The 20171-nt window shown below is 49.2% G+C and overlaps 1 protein-coding gene across 1 annotated transcript in view; it reads right to left on the reverse strand.

Moving 5' to 3' along the window:
* The window catches only part of RFX8 (regulatory factor X8), a gene marked incomplete at both ends in the record, with an annotated part of 65064 nt that extends 45195 nt beyond the window's left edge, over window positions 1–19869 (reverse strand). Inside the window, 5 exon segments of the mRNA XM_082851239.1 lie at window positions 2116–2202; window positions 3648–3709; window positions 12920–13043; window positions 19786–19817; window positions 19819–19869. Of these exon segments, the coding sequence (XP_082707365.1) occupies window positions 2116–2202; window positions 3648–3709; window positions 12920–13043; window positions 19786–19817; window positions 19819–19869 (356 nt within the window).
* Between the last annotated feature and the right edge of the window lie 302 nt (window positions 19870–20171).

Consider the following 20171-nt stretch of genomic DNA (forward strand, 5'->3'; position numbering starts at 1 on the left):
TCCGACACCCATCACGTTATACTTGCTATCAAGCGAAATATACATTTAGTTCCTCTATGAAGCCATCAGAGAGACGGGTCCGCGTCTTACCCATACCGGCGGTTCCCCGTGGCTCCCCCTTGGCCGCTGCCTTACAACACAGGGTACCTTATACAAAAGGTGATCATATAATTCGTTACAGTTTCTCGTCCATACTAGAACCCTTTGGAGAGTGAAGGGGCCTCTTAATCCTTATGCTGGGCTAGAAGTAAAGGTAAAACTGACCCTGGCTGCTTGGATATGTGGTCCTCTATTTATGCCACATGAAGGCTCCATGAACAATGTATGAATTAAGAGGCGACGCTGGCTGGGTCGACAGCCAGTGAGCGGCGTGGGGCACTGGAGGAGGGGGTCTTCCCTAGAGCTGGGGCTGCTGAGGACGGTTCCCTGGAGCAGGTGGTCCCTGAGGTATGTCCCAGGGAAGGGACAGGATTCAGGAAGGTCCACTGAGACAGAGAGAAGAAGGAATGGCATCATGCAAGGACAGGATGATAGGAGCAAAGACAGAACCGCATTTGACATTTTCAGAGAAAAGTGAGTATGGCTGAAACCGGCAGTTTATATGGGGGAGAAACTGGCAACAGGGTCGCATAAAGTGCGGTAGGAAGGATCTGGGGGGCGGACACCAGTCTGGGAAAGGGGGGTGCGTAGGCTTCACGCAGGAGGTAAGAGCAAGCTCCTGAGTGTTTCTGGGCAAGGAAGAGACAAAGAAAATGCAGGATTGTGGGGAGGTTATTCTCACAGTTGTGTTTGTTTATTTACTTCTTTTGAAATTTAGGGGTTTGTATTTATATCAATGAGTAGTGTTACAAAGACAGTTTTCATAGAATTCCTTAAGGTATTAAGGTTTCTTGATATGTTTCAGAATTCATATTTCTCTTTTTTAAATATCTCTTTTTGGTTTTGGTCCTGCTGGGTTCTCAGCCTTCATATGAATTAACATGAATATTCTGCTATTAAGTATTATATTTGTTAAATTATATCTAAGAATGTGGCCCATAGACACATGGAATTTCCCTGTAATTATTTAAGATAAAGAAGTTTTAAGTTTTGCCAAATCAAGATTATCCATTATTTTCTTACTCCTTCCATTTATTTATTTATTATTATACTTTTAATTTAATTTTTTAAATTAATTTTTACCAGAGTGTAGTTGCTTTACTCACGGCTGTGTTTACAGAGAGGTGAGGCTGAGGAGAGGGAGGTCACGTGGGATCCAGGGAAATAATCCCGATTATTATGAGATGACCAGGGCTTCAAGGAAACATCAGTAACCATAAAGAGCGGTCAGGAGACCCGAAAGGGAAGAATGAACAGGACTTGTGACCCGAGGGAGTCAGGGATGGCTTTCGGGTGACGCCCTGCACAGGTTGTATCTATTGGGATCGCAGATGGAAATAGGGACGTCAAGAGGCAGAAGTGATTGGAGGGAGAGGATGAAGTTAAATTTCTGCATCCTCAGTGTGAGGTACCAGTGGGTCTTCTGGATGGAAATGTCCAGTAGACAGCCAGACAGAAAAGCCTAGGAGGTGGGAGAGTGATTGAGAAGGAGTCATCCACGGACGGAGAGGCAGGTGGAAGGCAGAAAGGGATGAGGTGTCTTGGGGCCGAAGTGTGGGAAGAGCATCATGGATTACGAAGGGTTGGATCTCAGGGAGATGCATGCCCTCGGGGGGCGGGGAGAGGTAAGGAGACCAAGAAGGGCTCATTCTGGGGAAGGAACTGGATGACGCAGAGGCCTGAGGGCTAGAGGAAGTTTCGTGCAGGAAGTGGCTCATTCTGTCATATTTGACAGAGGGATGGAGAAGGACAAAGACTTTGTGCAAAACGGCTTTGGCCACTGAGATGAGGATGAAAATGAACAGTAGCCGAGGAAGTGAACGCGATGTGCATTTCTCTGGCCAACGATGTGGCCCGTGTCAGAGGCTTGGTCATGTGATGTGTGTCCTTCCATCCTTAAGAAGGATGAATGGCACAACAGCCGAAAAGCCAGTTAGGTTCAACCAAAGTACGAACGGTCCCAATACTGATCAGGCTGTGACCTATGACCAAAATACCTAAATGACAGGTACTAACCTGTGGTATCTTTTTTCACCCAGAAGGCAGCAGTACTGGGCATAGAAGAAAGAACTTTTCTTGATACGGATCCCGTCGTAATGATACCTGAAAAATAAAGGGTGTCTTCAAGATGATGTCAAACCACTGGCATGCTTTAGAGAAGACACAGAACAGACTAGCCAAGGAAGACAGAGTTTCTTTTTGTTTTTTTTTTTTTTGCGGTACGCGGGCCTCTCACTGCTGTGGCCTCTCCCGTGGCGGAGCACAGGCTCTGGACGCGCAGGCTCAGTGACCATGGCTCACGGGCCCAGCCGCTCCGCGGCATGTGGGATCTTCCCGGACCGGGCCACGAACCCACGTCCCCTGCAGGCAGGCAGACTCTCTACCACTGCGCCACTAGGGAAGCCCCAGAGTTCTTCTCTGGGTTTCATCACTGACTCCATTTATTAGGAAAAGCTAACCAGTCATACGGCCTGACCAAGCTCTGTCAGGTGGACAATTTTGTACTATTTCACATGCATCAACTTTGAAACGGGCTTGCAGATGTTCTCCTCTGCTTTCCCGACTTACGACACTCGAATCTTAAAGAGATGCCACAGGGAAAGCCTCCGGTTGCCTCCGCCATTGACTTTCTCAAAGGGAGGTGGACCGATGCCAGTGTCCCCTCTGCTGAATGGACTCAGGTTCTCAGACCCCCAGTAGGAAGGCTGGTTCCTCCTCTGCTGAGCTGGGGAAAGGCAGCAGCTCGTATGGGCTCCTAGCAGCCCAACACAATTTTTTCAAGTTAACTGCTGCCCAGTGTTTAGCTTGGCAAACTCTTCCATGCCTTCCACTCCTTCAAGGGTGGCAGGCTCCTTCCCTAGTTTGGCTTCCATCCCTTCTTACCGATTTCCTGATCTCACTGATTTCTCCTGATTTTTCTTGATTTAAAACAAACAACAAATAACAATGATAACTGAGTGACAATTATAACAGGATGCACCCGATAACACTGGAATTTCCTTCCAAGTTAAAAATATCACCCGGGTACCTTCTGTCTCCAGAATAGAATCCAAATATGCGAATTAGATGAATGCTTAGAAATTTTAGTTCAAGGAGTAACTAAAACAGTTTTATTGTTCTAGGGATATAGTTGCTTAACTATTTCAACAGTTGGACATTTACATGTCTAAACGTTGGAAGTGTCAGAAACAGAAAAATACACTGTGACTTTTGTATTTAAACAAAATCTCTCAAGAAGGTAGAGACTCGTACTTGGTCCTGGCATCACCTGAATTACACCAGGCACTGGGAATTTCATATAATTGTAGGAACTCTTTGGTAAGAGGTGATATTTATCGTTTGTTTAGTTTTGCATTTCTCTGGTCACCCATTTTGTGATTTTTTTCAAAATGTGTGTTTTTAACATTTAAAATAAAACAAACTGCTTGTGATTATGGATGACTTTGTGTTTTGCTTCTTTTGTTTTTTGGTTTCCTATTATGCACATGTGAACTTTTAAGAAATAAGTGTCATTGAAAAAAATAATAAAACAAAAATGATCAACCTACCTGGTGCCTCCTCTTGTGCCCCACCTCCGGGTGCCAAGATCAGGGAAAACCAAGCGCACGAGCTAAAAGAATAAGCCAGATTTAAAGCTGCAATTTGAAAATTTAGGAATAGAACTTCCAGCTTCGTCTCTTGCCACGTTTAAACTGTATTCCCTCTTTTCCGATCGTTAAGAAAATATATGTAACTGAAATTTGGAAAAGTCGGACAAGTATAAAGAAGGAAACACACCACTCAGAGGGATACTGCCGTGTAGACCTCAATGGGGTTCATTCCCATCTTTTTCCGAAGCCTCACTGTGTACACGGATTCTGGGGGTCTACATAGGAAATACCAGCATCGCACAATTAGCACGCCTGCAGCTCTGCTTTCCACTTTCTTCCCTCCAGCTCGTACCATAAACACTTCCCCTTGTCATTAAAAATCCTCTGAAAACAGGGAAGTATCAATACGAACACTGCAAAATAGTCCAGCATGTGAGTGTGCCATGGTTTTACTAGTTTCTTTTTTCCAATGTGATTGGCATTTTCACTTTTTATTATTCATTTGTTTACCTAATTTTTTCATTTTAAAGGTTTTGTTAGCAAATGCTGTTAAATATTGAATAACAGAGCTACTTCTGGACTCAACGTTTCATCTCTCCGTTATCTTATCTTTTTTTTTTTGGCCGTGCCATGCGGCATGCAGGATCTTAGTTCCCCGACCAGGGATCGAACCCGTGCCCCCTCCATTGGGAGCGCGGAGTCTTAACCACTGGACCGCCACGGAAGTCCCAAACCCCACCATCTTTCTGATGTGCGTTTTGTTAGACAGCACTGATATGATGTCTATGACCAATTACATTTTAAAAAAATAGAAGTCTGTTTTTTTTACAGGTTTACAGGTCGTTCACAGGTCCATGACAAGCATGGTATCCAAGTGGGTGTCTGTTGAAAAGGGAAATCCTGGACTGTGGTAAAATTACAAACTACAAAGCAGGAAGGCAGGATGTGCCAAGCTGTCATGTAATGATTTCTGTGATTTTCTACAATTTGCTCCGTAGTCACTCAGCCTCCGCTTCTGCCAGCCTCCTTTGTTTATTCTTAGCTTCCAAAAGCAGCAGGATTTGACAGTGTCTTGAAGCGTTTCTCTTGGCTGGTGCCAGGCCCCACCTCTTCCTCCAGGAAGCCGCCCAAGCCCAGGTGGGAAGGCACAAGTTCGGGATGGAGAGGCAGGTCTTGGCACATCGAGGTCACGAGGCCAAATGGAGGCTCCTTCAGGGAAGGAGAACCAGAACGTACGACGAAAACAAGTGACAACAGGAGTTAAAAGAAAACGTCAGCCACGTCTAAAGGCAGCATTCGGAGCCAGAAGTTCCTACTTTCAACCGCAGATTGACCACTTCATCTTCTCTCGAGAACATCGCTTAAAACCTTCCCTCTAGGTCTAGCTGTAAAATAAGTGCTACCGAGAAGGATTATCCTCGAGCACGCAGCAGGCTCAGATTCAGGGCCCTGGCGTATCATCTGGTGTTGTGGAGGGAGAAGCAGAAACAAATTCCTAGTTGCCCGGCAGGACGGTAATCCACACGTCTTATTTTACTGAGTATTTCCAACCCCAGACTATCCTGTGATTTCACTTTATAATCGGGAACACCACAGTCAAAATTTAAAAAGCAACTGAGATGATTATTTCCAAAAGATGTAATAAGTAAAAAAAAAAAAACATATCTACCTAGTATATAGAGCTCACATAAATCAACAGGAAAAACACTAACACCCCAAGAGAAAGTGATCGGATAATAATGTACATACACGAAGGATACACATAACCAAAACACATGTCAAAGGACTCACCCTCCCTAACCATACAATGAACGCAAGTTGAAACACAGCTAAATGTAGTTCTTACCCAACAAGTTCCCTAGGTCAAGGATATTACGGATTAGGGTAAGAACATCAAGAACTAGCACGTGGGCTTACAATTGTCTAGAATCTCTCGGAGGGAAATTACCAGATACAGGTGGAGACTCATGTTCCTCAGAATAGAGAAAAATTATAAACTTCATAAATTTCCAATGAGGAAAACGGTTAAATAGATTCTGGAACAGCCAAAAAAATATTTCATAGCCATTCTACACCATGCATTTAGAAATAGTTTCATGTGAAAATGTTCATGACATTCTAAGTGAAAATATGCATGTACATAATTATGAAAGTTAAGGGCCTTTGGTTGCTTTCTACGTGCCAGCACTGTCCAATTCTCTCTACGTGTGCTTTTCGCGTTAATTTCTTAAAAGCCTCTTATGAAGGAGGTACTGTTATTAACATTATGAATATTCTCGTTTTACGGATGACGAAGTTGAGGCACAAAAAAGTTAAATAATTTGCCCAGGATTATAAACTAGTTAGTCTGATTCTAGGCTTAGGGCTACCTGTCTGTCTGTCCAACCACCTGTTTGACCATCCACATGTCCATCCATCCATCCACACATTGATCTTTCAATCCATCCATCCTTGTGGTGTCTACACAAGAGGCTGGGGCGTGAGGACACAGACAGACAGCAAGGTGAACTGTGAGACACGCCCTGCCAGGGGACTTACACCTTCAGGCTTTCAGCTAAAATTTGGTTATAAAACTCTAAAAAGTCCTCGACTCAAATCACCCACCATGAGACAGAGAGAGGAGGAAACGGAGGATGTATAAGGGGGTTTCTTGCTGCAAGACCACTCCCTGACCTATGAAGGGTGTGCAGGACGGGATGGTCCAGTCACCTGGGGCCCAGGGGAAGGGGGTTCACAGATTTGCCTGAAGGGCTGATCGTGAGGCCCTCGCAGTCAGTGTCTGGCTTGGGCAGAGGACTCTGGATGGATGACAGACGGCTGGCCAGCCAGTGGCCTTGGGGGGAAGGCAGAGGGGCACGGCTGCTGCCCTGGCTCAGCACACCCACAGCCTGTTCAGGCCAAGAGTGGCTGAGAAGTTTCGATGGCCAGACACTGGTCACCCGTGATAAAGAGCTGACAGGTGGGAGAGCCTGGACTCTGCCCAGCAAGGCCCCCCAGGATGGGCAGTCAGGCTTCAGAGTCATTCACCAAGGCCAGGGATGCATTCTAGGACATTCCCAAGGGCTGCCCTGCAGAAGTCAACAAAGGCACCAGGAGACAAGGGTCTGCCTGGCCTCCCAAAGTGTGAAGCTGTGCAGTAGAAACTTTGCAGCCACTCTTAACCTTCCCCTCCCACAGGGTCCAACCAACACCCAGCAAGGTGGTAGAAGAAAGGGAGGGAGGAAGAGAAGACCCCCGCAACTAGTTCTCTGCTGGCGAGAAACCTCGCTGGAGGACTGCGGAAGCGATTCCACGTCAAACCCAGCTCAGAGTTTGGACGTTATGTGGGGCTGGACATTCGAAGCGTCAGACAGATACTGTTTGGTAAACTAGAAGGACAATGGGGCTTTGTGTCACCCAAGGAGTTCTAGAGAGGCCAGGCTGCCTGCTCAGATGCTCCTTCAGGAGGGAGGAAGCACCACCGCGTGGGCAGGACCGAAGGGACGTGGGAAACAGAGAGGCCTCTGTGATCACTCCCCGCTCCTGCTGGCACGTGTATGTGAGTGTGTCGGGGGCCTGCAAATAAACCACACACGTGCTTGCATCTCTGGACAGTGAGGTCGTAGCCGGCATTTATCTTCTTCTTCTTTTATACCCTTCTCTCGAATTCCCACATTTTCTATAAAGGGAATGTGTTCTTTCATAATCAGAAAAACATCAGGAAATGTTACTTTAAAAAAAGGAAGTCAGCCTTTGGGAAATTTCCTCATCCACATAAGGCATCACTTGCACTGGGAGTGAGATGACCTGTCGTACACCCGGGACTGCTGAGCAGAGCATGAAACACCCCAACATCTGCACAGGAACTTGGTGTGGAGTCTGGAATCAACCCCAATCCCAGGGGGGGGCCAGGAAATGAGAAGTGGGTATTTTGCTGTTTCTCTTGTAAACAAGCTTTGGGATCACATCCTTTTCCCCTTCCTCTCCCTTCTCCACCGAGTCACAGATTCAGCAGCTCAGGGTCCCTTTCCAAGACCAGCACCACTGAACTGACTCATTCTTCGGGCAAATTCCCAACGAGAATTGAAAGCCAGGACCTCAGTGTCTTGGGGGATGGATTCGAAGGGAAGTAGGAAGATCAAAAATGCTAGACAAATGCCCATGGTCACGCACCGGAGGCTCTTTTTAACTCTTTTTTTTGGAACACCCTGTAGTAGGACTGCCCTTGAGGGGAAACCACTTAGAAGAAAATCTGAGAGAGGTTTTGAAAAGGAGCCTTTGATTTCTTAAAAAAGGAAGCAGAGATCATCTAGAACCAAGACATGTCAAGCTCGTCACCCCACTCCCATCTGATAAGGCTGCCAGATAAGAAAACGGCTTAGTGCCAGGATACCCAGACTAGCAAAGCCCTTGAGGAAGTGCCCCAATGTGCCTAGTGAAGAAAGGACCAAATGTGGGCTGAGCGATAAGACAGCCGGGGGAATTCCTGGCTGGTTGGAAAACCTTCCAGAGACACCCAGCGAGCTCCGGAGCCTAACACCTTGCACGTGTCCACATTGCTTTTGATTTATTGAAGGAGGGATAAGAGATGTGCTATTCCCACGTGTGAGCTTCAGCAGGCTGAGACGACTGGATGACTGTGAGTCTAGAAGACACGGCAGGTCGGCACTAAGAAGCTGCAACTCGGAATAAGGGAACAGCCACTCTTGGGTTCCCACGGTCACGGGCATAGTGACCACAGTCTGATAACAAGGACAACATATTGTATCTACGTGGAGTGCTTTACAGTTTATAAAGCAGTTTGGGGAGGGCTAGCTTACTTTTAATTCGTGTGAAAAAAATACCGAAGGGTTTTTTTTTTCTTTTTTTGGATCACAAGCTTAAAATGAAACCAGCAGAGTGGCATGGAAGCATGAAAGCGAACAGTAGCCCAAAAAGTTAAAAAAGAAAAATAAAAGCCCCGTCTTCTGAGCCCTCCTGAGACACTGGGTTGTACCCTTGGGGAACCTACCTTTCAAGAGAAACACCAATAAATTGAAGTCAAAACGAAACAAGTAGTCAGGGAAGTAAAAATTTGGGACTGAAGAGTATTCAATGAAGAAGGGAAGACACGAAGGTTTAAACAATCCTTTCCGATATTTGAGCAGCTGCCGTATTAGAAGATTCTACTCCTTATTTTATGATTATCCAAAGTGCAGAGCTTCCACCAATGACTGTGTTTCAGGGATGACGACTGCGGCTAGAGAAATGGGTCTAAAAATGTCAGTGTTTTGGAAACATCATTGGAATCTACAGAATTGTCGGTGGGAGGGCAATGGAAGCCATCATTTCAGAAAACGATCTGGTCCCATCCCCAGACGTCATAGTCACACAGCCCGTCAGCCTGCAAGTTCAGCCCTGGACACACACGCCCAAGAGAACATCTCCACGTGCATAGCAGGAGACACACATGTGAATGTTCACGACAGCAAAATTGGGAAACGACCCAAATGCTCATCAAAGGGAGAGAAGGTAGGTAAACTGAACTACTACACAACAGTCAATGAATGTAGAGGAATCTTGATATAATAATAAGTGGAACAAGTCCCAAAAGATGACATATAACATGACCCTCCTTTTTAAAAAGTTAAGCCACAAAAATAAAAAATGGGCTTTTAAAAGAAATACATTATATAAAATAAGTCAGACAGAGAAAGCCAAAGATGGTATGATCTTGCTTATATATGCAATGTAGAAAACAACAGTAAAACAAAACCACCAATCTCACTGAAACAGAGAACAGATTGATGGTTGCCAGAGGTAGGGGATGGGGGTGGTCAAAATGGGTGGAGGGGGTCAAAGGTCAAAAAAAAGAAAAACAGAAAGACATACAAATGCACTAAAACTCTTTTTAGAAAGGAAAGATAACGATGAAGGGGTTGATGGTTCCCACCAGCGGGGAAGGCAGGGAGATGGATACAGGGATCTGGCCATATGGTTCATACAGGGCGGTGGGTTCACAGATGCTTATAACATTGTTAAAAAAGAACGAAAGAGGGCTTCCCTGGTGGCGCAGTGGTTGGGAGTCCGCCTGCCGATGCAGGGGACACGGGTTCGTGCCCCGGTCCGGGAGGATCCCACATGCCGCAGAGCGGCTGGGCCTGTGAGCCATGGCCGCTGAGCCTGCGCGCCCCGCAACTGGAGAGGCCACGACAGTGAGAGGCCCGTGTACCGCCAAAAAAAAAAAAACGAAAGAACCAGAGGGAATCAGGCTGTGAGTGGATCTAAGGTAAGAGCATGTCATGAACCGATTCCATTCTGTCCACTGATGACCACCGAGAAACAGGGAGCAAGAAGGAAGGGAGGAAAGATGGGAGCAAGAGGTTGAACTGGCATCTCTGAGGCCGTGAGCAGGCTTGTCCCCCAGGTCATTTCAGCACCGGCCAGGTGGCCCCTGCAGGGGTCTGATCTGCAGGCTGTGAGCTGTCCCCAGGCCTGCAAGGAGTCGGGTGGCTTTCCATCCGCCTGTGCTCTGCTTGCCAAGCATGGATCCTGGGGAGGGACCGCGTCTGCCCAGAGGAAGAGCAGCTTCCTTGTTGCAGAAACGCGTTGCCCACTCCCAGCTCCGAGCCCCCATGGCTGTCTCTGCCCAGAGGGGGCATTTTGTTCTCATAAAAGCTCCCAGCCAGAGGTGCTTTTGAAGGGCTCTTGCGTTGGATGTGGAGTTGGACCAGTGACCTCCAAGTTCTCTTGGAAGTCCAGGATATTTGTGAGGGAACAGCAGGTGGAAAGAGGACTGACCCGTAACGAAGGAGACCAGATTTGCTGCCCAAGCACTGTAACCGGCTGTGGGACCCTCCACCGTAATCACTCCTGGTTTGTTCCTTGACTTCTAATGCTACCAGCCTCTGCTGATGGCTGTGACACAAGACAAAGCCTCAAAGATGCCAACTGTTTCCTCCCACCCACCTGTCCTCCCTGTGGGCCTCTCTCGCCTAAAGACCATTACAGTGTGGGGCCCTGGGGCAGGTGGTCACGGACAGCATCACGGGAATCACAGGACAAGCAGCCACCTTGGGAAGCTGTGAAGTGGTGGCAGAAGCAGGCTTCTGGGAAGGGGCCGGGAGCGGCCCAGTGCGGAGAAGCAGCGTCCCAGTGGTTTACATACGGATACACCAGAGGGAGAGAGAGGAGATGCCTGGTGACGTAATCTAGTCATGGGTTTTCTCAGAGGGGACACACCAGCCACTCGTGGCCACTGAGCACTTGAAATGTGGCTGGTCCGAACTGAGCCGGGCTGTACATGTGAACTGAGACGGGCTGTACATGTGAAATGACGCGTCGGAGTTTTGAGATCTAGCACGAAGAAGAGAATGCAAAAAACAACGTGTTCATTTTTAAATACTGATTCCATGTTGAACGACAGTATTTTGAATATTTTGGGTTGAATTTAAAAGTTATAAAAAATTAATTTCACCCTAAAAAAACTTATAAAATGAGGATCTAGAATATTTACAATTCTATCTATAGCTCCTATTACATTTTTTTTTTTTTTTTTTTTTTTGCGGTACACGGGCCTCTCACTGTTGTGGCCTCTCCCGTTGCGGAGCACAGGCTCCGGACGCGCAGGCTCAGGGCCATGGCTCACGGGCCCAGCCGCTCCGCAGCATGTGGGATCCTCCCGGACCGGGGCACGAGCCCGTGTCCCCTGCATCGGCAGGCGGACTCTCAACCACTGCGCCACCAGGGAAGCCTCTATTACATTTTTACTGGGTAGTACTGGACTAAATTCTATGAGGCCCAGTCCAACTTCTTGCAGTTGGATTAAATGAGATATCCCTTTAAAAAAATTCTCCTTTTAATTTGTTTTGAGTGGATGTCTGTCTATTCCTGAAAACCGGATTGAAAATAAATACGATGCAATATACGACTGAAAGTTATTATTGTTAATTTAATAACAATTAAGCCCCGTGATTCTATTAATTCTTTCCATCAGCAAATCCTATTGGCTCTGTCTTCCAAATACACCCAGAATTTGACCCCTTCTCACGACATCCGCTGCTGCATCCCTGTCCACTCCCTGGACGCCTGGGCTCCTCCCACCTCCCTGAGTCGTGTCTCCCTGGTCTCTGCCCTCCAGCCACTGCAGCCCCCTTGCTACCTGAGCCCCCTCCTGCCTCAGGGCCTTTGTGCTGGCTCTGTCTGCACTGCTCTTTGCTCATATAGCCCCATACTCACTGCCTCACCTTTTGGAAATCTGGACTCAAATGTTACTTCTCAGGGAGGCCTTCCCTGTTTGCCTTCCCTCAAATTACAAGGCCTCCCCTAAAACACACACACGGGGCTTCCCTGGTGGCGCAGTAGTTGAGAGTCCGCCTGCCGATGCAGGGGACACCGGTTCGTGCCCTGGTCCGGGAAGATCCCACATGCCGCGGAGCGGCTGGGCCCGTGAGCCATGGCCGCTAAGCCTGCGCATCCGGAGCCTGTGCTCCGCAACGGGAGAGGCCACAACAGTGAGAGGCCTGCGTACCGCAAAAAAACCCAAAAAACAAACCAAAAAAACAAACCACACACACGGTCCTTTCCTCCTTCTGCTCCATTTAGCATTTATACCACGTAAGAGACTATATACTTTATCTTCTTTATCTCCCTCAACTATAATATAATAAGTGTAGTCAAGGCAGGAATTTTTCTCTGTTCTGTTCACTGTTGTACACTCAGCACCTAAAACAGTGCCAGCACATAGCAGCTGCTCAATAAATATGTTAGCTGTGGAGGGTCTCAGATAGGCCACCCTTGTGCTAACGTTTGCTGTGTATCGCGTGGTCTAAACAAACCCCTGACAGAGTTCTTAACCTCCAGAGGAATCCTGAGTGCCCGTGAATTCTCTGGGAACAACCGAATTGTGGGAAGCATAAGCTGTTTGTCACCACAAAGTGGCTCTTTGAGCTTGTGGGGTCCTGAGCTGTGGCATTTCTATGCGGGGAATAATGGCCCAGCAAGCTGGCTGAGAATGGGGGGTATCTGAGGCTGCCATAGCTGCATTCGCTTGGGTGAATGCCACCCCACCCTTGAACTTTCCTGGCCCCTCACTATGAAGTATGGACAAAGGACGGAACGGCTTTCAGATGGAGATGAGGCTGGTTCCCAGGGTGAAGCCAGCTATATCCACTGGGAAGCCATCAGACCCAAATAAATCCCAGCATTTCCTCGTCATTAACTTGCGCGCTTTTTTTACTCAGTGGACATGTATTTGTATCTTCACAACCTACCTTCCCAAACGTGGCTGGGTTGACTTGGCTCTGAGCATTCTGCCCGCAGGTCTCCACGTAAGTCTCATACGTGAGGCAGCGAGGCACACTGTACCCTTCGCAGATGCAGAAGGTGTCAACCAACCTGGGGGCGGGGAGGAAGAAGAGCGGGAAGAGAAGGTTGGCCTCAGTTTTTCTCGAGTGGGACACTTTGATGAGGGGCAGACGCAAGCAAGGGGCCCAACGAAATGAAACACGCTTACTTTATCGAATGCAAGGTCTCACCCGTCGGCATCTGTAATGTGCTCAGGCCAGAGTTACGAATATTGATTTAGACTATGGTGAGGTTTTGTTGTTGTTTTTCAATCTTTCTGGCGTACAGGCATATTAAAAAGAAGCCCAAATTACTGGGCTCAGCAGACGCTGCTTCATGTAACTTTGCAAAGGTGGCAGCCAAGGTCTCTCACTGTGACGCAGAGATTTACTCGCTAAAACACAAAACAATGCCGCCCGCCCACCACTAGTAGAGTCGATCACCCCCGCAGGTGACAGCTGGAGCCCATGTGGCTTCCTAGGACCCAGGACAGGCGTGCACAGCTCCTCCCCCCTCCCCCCACCCCCGAAGCCGTCATTTGCACAACTGTTAAACCCGAGTGATTTAGGGCGGGGCCACTACATTTTGATTCTTTAAATTGTAATGAGATGGAAGATGGAAGACACCAAGGGACAGAGAGGCAGGCCACTTTCCCTGCCCTTTACTTCCCGGTGGGCGCAGAGCTCGGTAGCGTTCAGATGTGATCTGCAGCCCCCAGGGCCCTGCTCGGGGTGGGACCTTCAATGGCCCAAATGTTCCTTGGCCCCGGGGCAGGTGGGGTCCCCTGGCAACGAGGGGCTGTGCCCGTGGCTCACAGCCCAGAGTCCAGCCCCGAGGGGACCGCCAGGTGCCTGTCCCAGCAGCAGGATGGGAGTGAGGGAGCAGGTAGGGCAGGTGACTGGGCTCAGAAGGTGTGGTCCACTCTGACGCCCAGTCACAGCCTTCCCTTTTCTGGCTGGGGACAGACTGGCAGGTTTCTCCTCATTCTTTTAAAGAAATACATAAAGCAAGCCAGCATAGTTTTTAAACACCGAAGAATTCTTTAGCAGGGAATTCACCAACAATGCATCTCCTCCTCCTTTCTTACTGATGACCTACAGCTTATTTTCTGGGCTGAGGCAGGCTGAGGCCTACATTTACTTTCCTCGAGAGCAAGAGACCACAGTTGTTAACCCCACCTGCTTCCTGGAAGGAGGAAAAGTCAACATATGGTGGACGGCGGGGTGAGGGGAAGCTGTGGCCCTGTATTGGTTTCCTCAGGTGACCAATCACCATAGGCCAGGTGGCTTAAAGCAACAGAAATATATTCTGTCACAGTTCTGGAAGCTGAAAGTCCAAATCAAGGCGTCAGCCAGGTTGGTTCCTTCCAGAGGCGCTGAGGAAGCATGTGCTCCACGCTTTCCTCCTGGCTGCCAGTGGCTGCCAGAAACCCTTGGCACTCCTTGTCTTCTAGACGCATCACTCTAGTGCCCTCGCCTTCACCTGGCTGTCTCCTCGCCTCTTCTTTTTTTTTTTTTTGGCTGCGTTGGTTTTTGGCTTCGTTGCTGCGCGCGGGCTTTCTCTAGCTGCAGTGAGCGGGGGCTACTCGCTGTTGTGGTGCGGTGGCTTTTCTTGTTGCGGAGCACGGGCTCTAGGCGCGTGGGCTTCAGTAGTTGTGGCACGTGGGCTCAGTAGTTGTGGCTTCTGGGCTCTAGAACGCGGGCTCAGTAGTTGTGGCGCACGGGCTTAGTTGCTCCACGGCATGTGGGATCTTCCCGGACCAGGGCTCGAACCCGAGTCCCCTGCATTGGCAGGGGGATTCTGAACACTGAGCCACCAGGGAAGTCCCTCCTCATCTTTTCTTATAAGGACGCCCATCACTGGATTTAGGGCCCACCCTAATCCAGTGGGGCCTCCTCTTAACTGGTTACATCTGCAAAGACCCTATTTCCAAACAAAGTCACGTTCTGATATTCCATACAGACATGCATTTGGGGGGGCACCATTCAACCCAGTCCAAGCCCAAGGAGGGCGTTTGCTGAGACTCTCCCATAGCATCAGGGTGGGAACCTGACACTTTGGACACCTCACAATGGATTAATTACAGCTGCTGGGACACCAATTATTTGCTTCACGGTTGAACACGGGGTAATGTCACTGGTGGTGTGTGGGGCAGTGGCAAATTCACAGATCCATGAGATACTGATATTTATTTTATTAAGACATTTGCTGACATATAAAAAACCGGCATGTGAAGTGTCACAGGGAAACACTGGCTAAGTTTGGGGAGGGGCAGCAAAACGTGACCAACATTAAGTACAAGCTCACTTTTGCTTATTCATAGCTACTTCCGGTGTAGCCATGGAATGGCCTCCTTCGAAGAGAAATGCCCAAAATACCCTCCAAAATGAGCTGGGCATGAACTTTCGCCAGTTGTTCTTCCTTGTCACTGAAATTCATGTGCTCCGGGCCTCTTGTCCTCCTATTTCAAAATGACACTGCTGAGTCTGACGGCCATCTGAGTGGACAATTAAGACCAAATTATACCATCAGTGATATCCCCCCAAGGTCCAGGAGCAGAGTCTTCTCCGCCCACACTCAGAGAAAGGGCTGCCTCCTGGTCGCGAGCCCAGCGCCAACGCTTGGTGCGTTTGCTGCTCCAGGAGATTCAGCCCAGGGCCTTTCATCTTCTCCCCAAAGTTCACAGCCAGATCTCACGGATGGCCCGTGGGAGGAGGCAGCACACACTAAGTGGACAAGTGGAAGGTCCTGTAAGAGCATCTATGTTCAGATGGTGCCTTTACTTCGGCTTAAAGAGTACGTGCTTTTGCATTTAGTCTCCATGCCCAGAGGAACTTACGACCATGACTCTGACCCAGGGCTTCAAAGCTCACAGACCCAGGTGTAGGTTCTGACTCTGAGACATCTCTTGGAGTTTTTGTGATGAGAAATCCAGGCATGGGATGTGGCTGGTACACTGGCTAGCACAGGCGGCTCTTACTGTTATCATTTTTACGTCCACCTCCAAAATCCTGAATGGAAGCAAGAAAGGTGTCCACGTTGGCAGACCGGCAGCACAGAAGCACCTACTGCAGGTGAGCCTGACTTTGAACTATACGTGGGTCCGGTGGGGGGTGCGATGAGGATATGCAGGCAGTAGGGCTGGCCAGGACTCCTGGCAGGTGAGACGGGCCAAGGCTTGCTTTCACACGGAGCCACCAATACGGTTTTTGGCGATACATGATTATAAAGCCTGTCCAAGGCTGGATTCGATCAGATCACTCAGTTCCTTGCTTGGGTGCATAATCACCTTCCCCAGGTCTCACTATCAGACGAAGCTGACAGCTAAGGTCTTGAGAACCTCATGATGCTCTCCTCGTTTTAAGTGATGGACAATCTGATCATTGCCAACTTCAGAGCACCCACACCGGGTCCTGCAGCTCTCACATTTCTGAGGGCTCCTTTTCCTCATAAAGAAAAATGTAACACTGGGAGTGACTGTACCCTTTGATTCAGCCTGATCAAAGGCTATTACGAATTCTGTACCTTTCAAAGTAAATTTCCACCTTATGAACCGCAAGAGTCTGCAGAAATCCGAAAGCCGTACTTATATGCAGGAGACAGTTACTTGGTCTACAGCCAGGCTCTGCGTGCGTAGGGTTTAGGTGACATTTAGATTTTTTGCCTGAGGTCTGAGCCAGGGGGCCCACCTGTCCGACCTGCCGGATCTGTACCCGCAGCAGAGGAAATCAGGTCACTTCATCCTTCTGCGCTCCTCAGAGGTCTGACCACTTCTCTCCCCATTTCTACAATCCTTCCTGTCCATGAAACAGAAAACTTCTAGTCCTTCGGTTTCCAGGGGCGGGGTCTTTCTTTCTCCTTGCGGGACCTTTCTTTGTCCTTGGAGAACTTATCACAAGTTGGTGGCAGAGGCACTGAAGTCTCTAAGGAACATGGGAAGCCCAACCAGGACTGACTGGGAGATGAAACAATGAATATGCTAAAAACGGAGCGTTTCTTTCACGCCACAACAATCAGCCCCTCCCTGGGCTTTCACTCGGAAGCCTGAGCTGTTTCTGGGCACCTGGACACCTCACGCGCCGGTACCCACCACCACTCTTCCAGGAAGCTGGTCTCCTTGGCCATCCTCTAACACCTTCCAGGACGCCAAGCTCTGTTACAAACCGAGGGGCTCTGCTGTGTTTGGTTTTTAAAAAATTGTTCATGTTTTAATTCTGGTAAAATATACGTAACATAAAATGCACCATTTTTAAATGCAGAGTTCAGTGGCATTAAGTACCTTCTCACTGTTGTGCAATTGCTGGTGCATCACCACCCAACCAAAGAATTCTGGTTGTCTCGCAAAACCGAAACTCTGTACCGGCCAGAAACGCTACTGCCCGTTCCCTCTCCTCCAGCCCCCCGCAACCACCACTCTCCTTTCTGTCTCTATGAAGCTGACTCCTCTTGGTGCCTCGTATAAGTGAAATCACATATTATTTGTCCTTTTGTGACTGGCTCATTTCATTTCGCATAATGTCTTCAAGGTTCGTCCACGTTGCAGTCTGTATCACAATTTCCTTCCTTTTTATATCTGAATAATAGTGCGTTGTACGTATAGACCACGTTTTGTTTATCCATTCATCTGCTGATGGACACTTGGGTTACTTCCATCTTTGGCTATTGTGCATAACGCTGCTCTGAACACGGGGATGCGAATGTCTGTTCCAATCCTTGCTTTCAAGTCTTTGGGGCATATGCCCAGAGGGGGAATTGCTGGATCACATGGTGGTTCCAGTTTCAATTTTTTGAGGAACCACTATCCTATTTTCCACAGTGGCTACACCAATTTACGTTCCCACCAAGAGTGCCCAAGGGTTCTAACTTCTTCACATCCTCACAAACGCTCGTTATCTTCTATTTTTGTTTGTTTGATAATGGCCATCCTAACCAGATAATGGCCATCCTAACCAGCGTGGAGTGGTTGCAGTTGCATTTTTAATGCCAATGTTCAAACCACCAGCACCAATTGAGACAGGCTGGGACCTGGGACCCTTTACCAGAGTGCTTGCCCCAGACAAGCGTCTCCCAGAGCATCAATACAAAGAAACTATTGACATAAGGGACTACACGTAACTGCATGCACATGCAGCTGGGGCAAACTATGAACAAGAAGATTCAAAACCGCCAAAACCCAACTGCCACTTCTGAGGAGCTAGGAGCAAAAGCAGGGTCCTGCGCACGACCCCTGCGCACGGCACCGCCAAGGGGGTGGGCACGCCGCCTAAGCCCCGCCCCCCCAGCCCGACAGCCCGCCCTCCTCGGAGAGCAAGCCAGGAGACCTGTCACTTGTTTTCGCTTCCTCTTGCTGTAGCTCGAGTCCCAATAGAGCCTTGCCTGAATTCCTCCTCTGGAGTCTTATCAACTTCTATTGATTAAAGAGTCCAGGGACCCAGGTGGGTTGCACAATGACCTCTCAAGCATCGCACCTCGTAGATGGGATGCCTAAAGAGCAGTCTTCCAAGGGAAACTCTGCCCCTCCTCACCTCCGTGGCCCCGCCTCCCCCCCACCTGAAGAACATAACCTGGCCCCCTGGGTCCGAGGCCTGCAGGGACAGGAGTTTGTGACACAGGGCTTGAGTACCATCCTAAGTGATTGAGGGCACCTGCTTTGCGGGCAGCCTGCACCGTCAGTTCACAAATGACCTGAGGAGAACATCTAGGTGTTTTCTGAAACCCTAACCATTCTTACGAGTCTCTCGACTTATTCAAGTCCTAGAAACTCTAATTTACTAAATGGTGACCTGAAACTTGAAGGTGCAGATATGCTGAGGGGTATAAGTGAGAAAGAAATAGAGTCCTGCTGTGCAACGCTCTAAAAACACTGTGTGTGCTGTGGTGTTTTGTTTTTTTAAAAAAGTATTTTTAGAATTATTTAAAAATATTTATTTTGATTTTTTTCTCTTATGCAAGGGAAAATACATCAAAAATTTTCTTTCGGAGGAAAGGGGTGACCATTTAGGCCTTCTTGGGTTCTAATCACAAACACTCCCCCTTCATTTTTCTATTTCACTCATTGAACTTTTTCAGAAAGTATTTCTTTCTTGAGAAATACTCCTTAAAACTTAAAAAAGGAAGTAATCAGCTATCTACTAGTTATTCACCTTCTAAAACGAAATGTTTTAGGACTGGTTTCAATTATTTTCCTATTTATGAAGCGCTACAAACCCATGAGTTCATCAGTCCCAAGGGCTGATGATAGTTTTCTTTCCAGCTTTTTCTTCCTCTATTTAAATGGCCAGAAGTGAATTTCTCAAATGTGGAATGCGTTGTTAGAGCTAAAAACTGCTTTGCTTTAAGTTAGGAAACATCCCATTCTGGATCGCACACTGAGAGAAAACATTTCCTCTCCTGGCCTAGCCCTCGTGCTTTCAGATGTATATGTAAACCCAGGCCCACCAACAAGCCCCTCGGTGGAGGGCAGGCTGGATTGCTTCCCACGGGAAGCGTGACCAACAGGGGAGGCCCCAAGGTGGGAAACCCACACTGCCCCATCGTGTGTGCGTGTGTGTGCGTGTCCAGTCCCATCCCAGGCGGCATGAAGAAGCGCTGGTCCTGCGTGTGAACGGCTGTCCTTTTGAACCTTTTACCAGGGCCCCGGGGGCGCAGGCGGTCGCCCCTGGCACTTGGTCCGAGGTCCTGGGGACAGCAGCCGAGGGAGCCACGCTCCCCTTCCTCGCCCCCCCGCCCCCCCCGCCCCCCTCGCCCCTCCCATCCTCCGGGGCGGTCCCGGTCCCGCCGCGGTCCCGCTCACCACTGGACGATGCCGCCGTGCAGGCCCCGGCCACGCCCGGCAGCCCGCGCCGCCCGATGCGGAGGCCGGCACGCCCTCGGCCATGGCTGGACCCGCCCGCGGCACCGAGGCGGCGAACGGGCGGAGGCGCCGCACCGTCCGGCCGCCGCCGCTCCTGGGTGTTTACTTTAGAGCCGGGCGTGCTGGGGCCTAGGGAGCGCACGGGGGCGTAGGGGACCGGCCGCGAACGTGAGCGGGGCGGGGCAGGGCCACGTGGCGGCGTGGGGCGCGGGGTCGGAGGGGGGCGGCAGAGCTCGTTTGGGGGCGGAGCTAGGGCGCGTGCGGGGCAGCCTGGGGGCCACGCGGGCCTCGGGATGGCGTCGGGCCACGCCCTGCACCTGCCGTGC

This window comes from Leucopleurus acutus (genome assembly GCF_964270905.1).
Source record: "Leucopleurus acutus genome assembly, chromosome: 12".
NCBI lineage: Eukaryota > Metazoa > Chordata > Mammalia > Artiodactyla > Delphinidae > Leucopleurus > Leucopleurus acutus.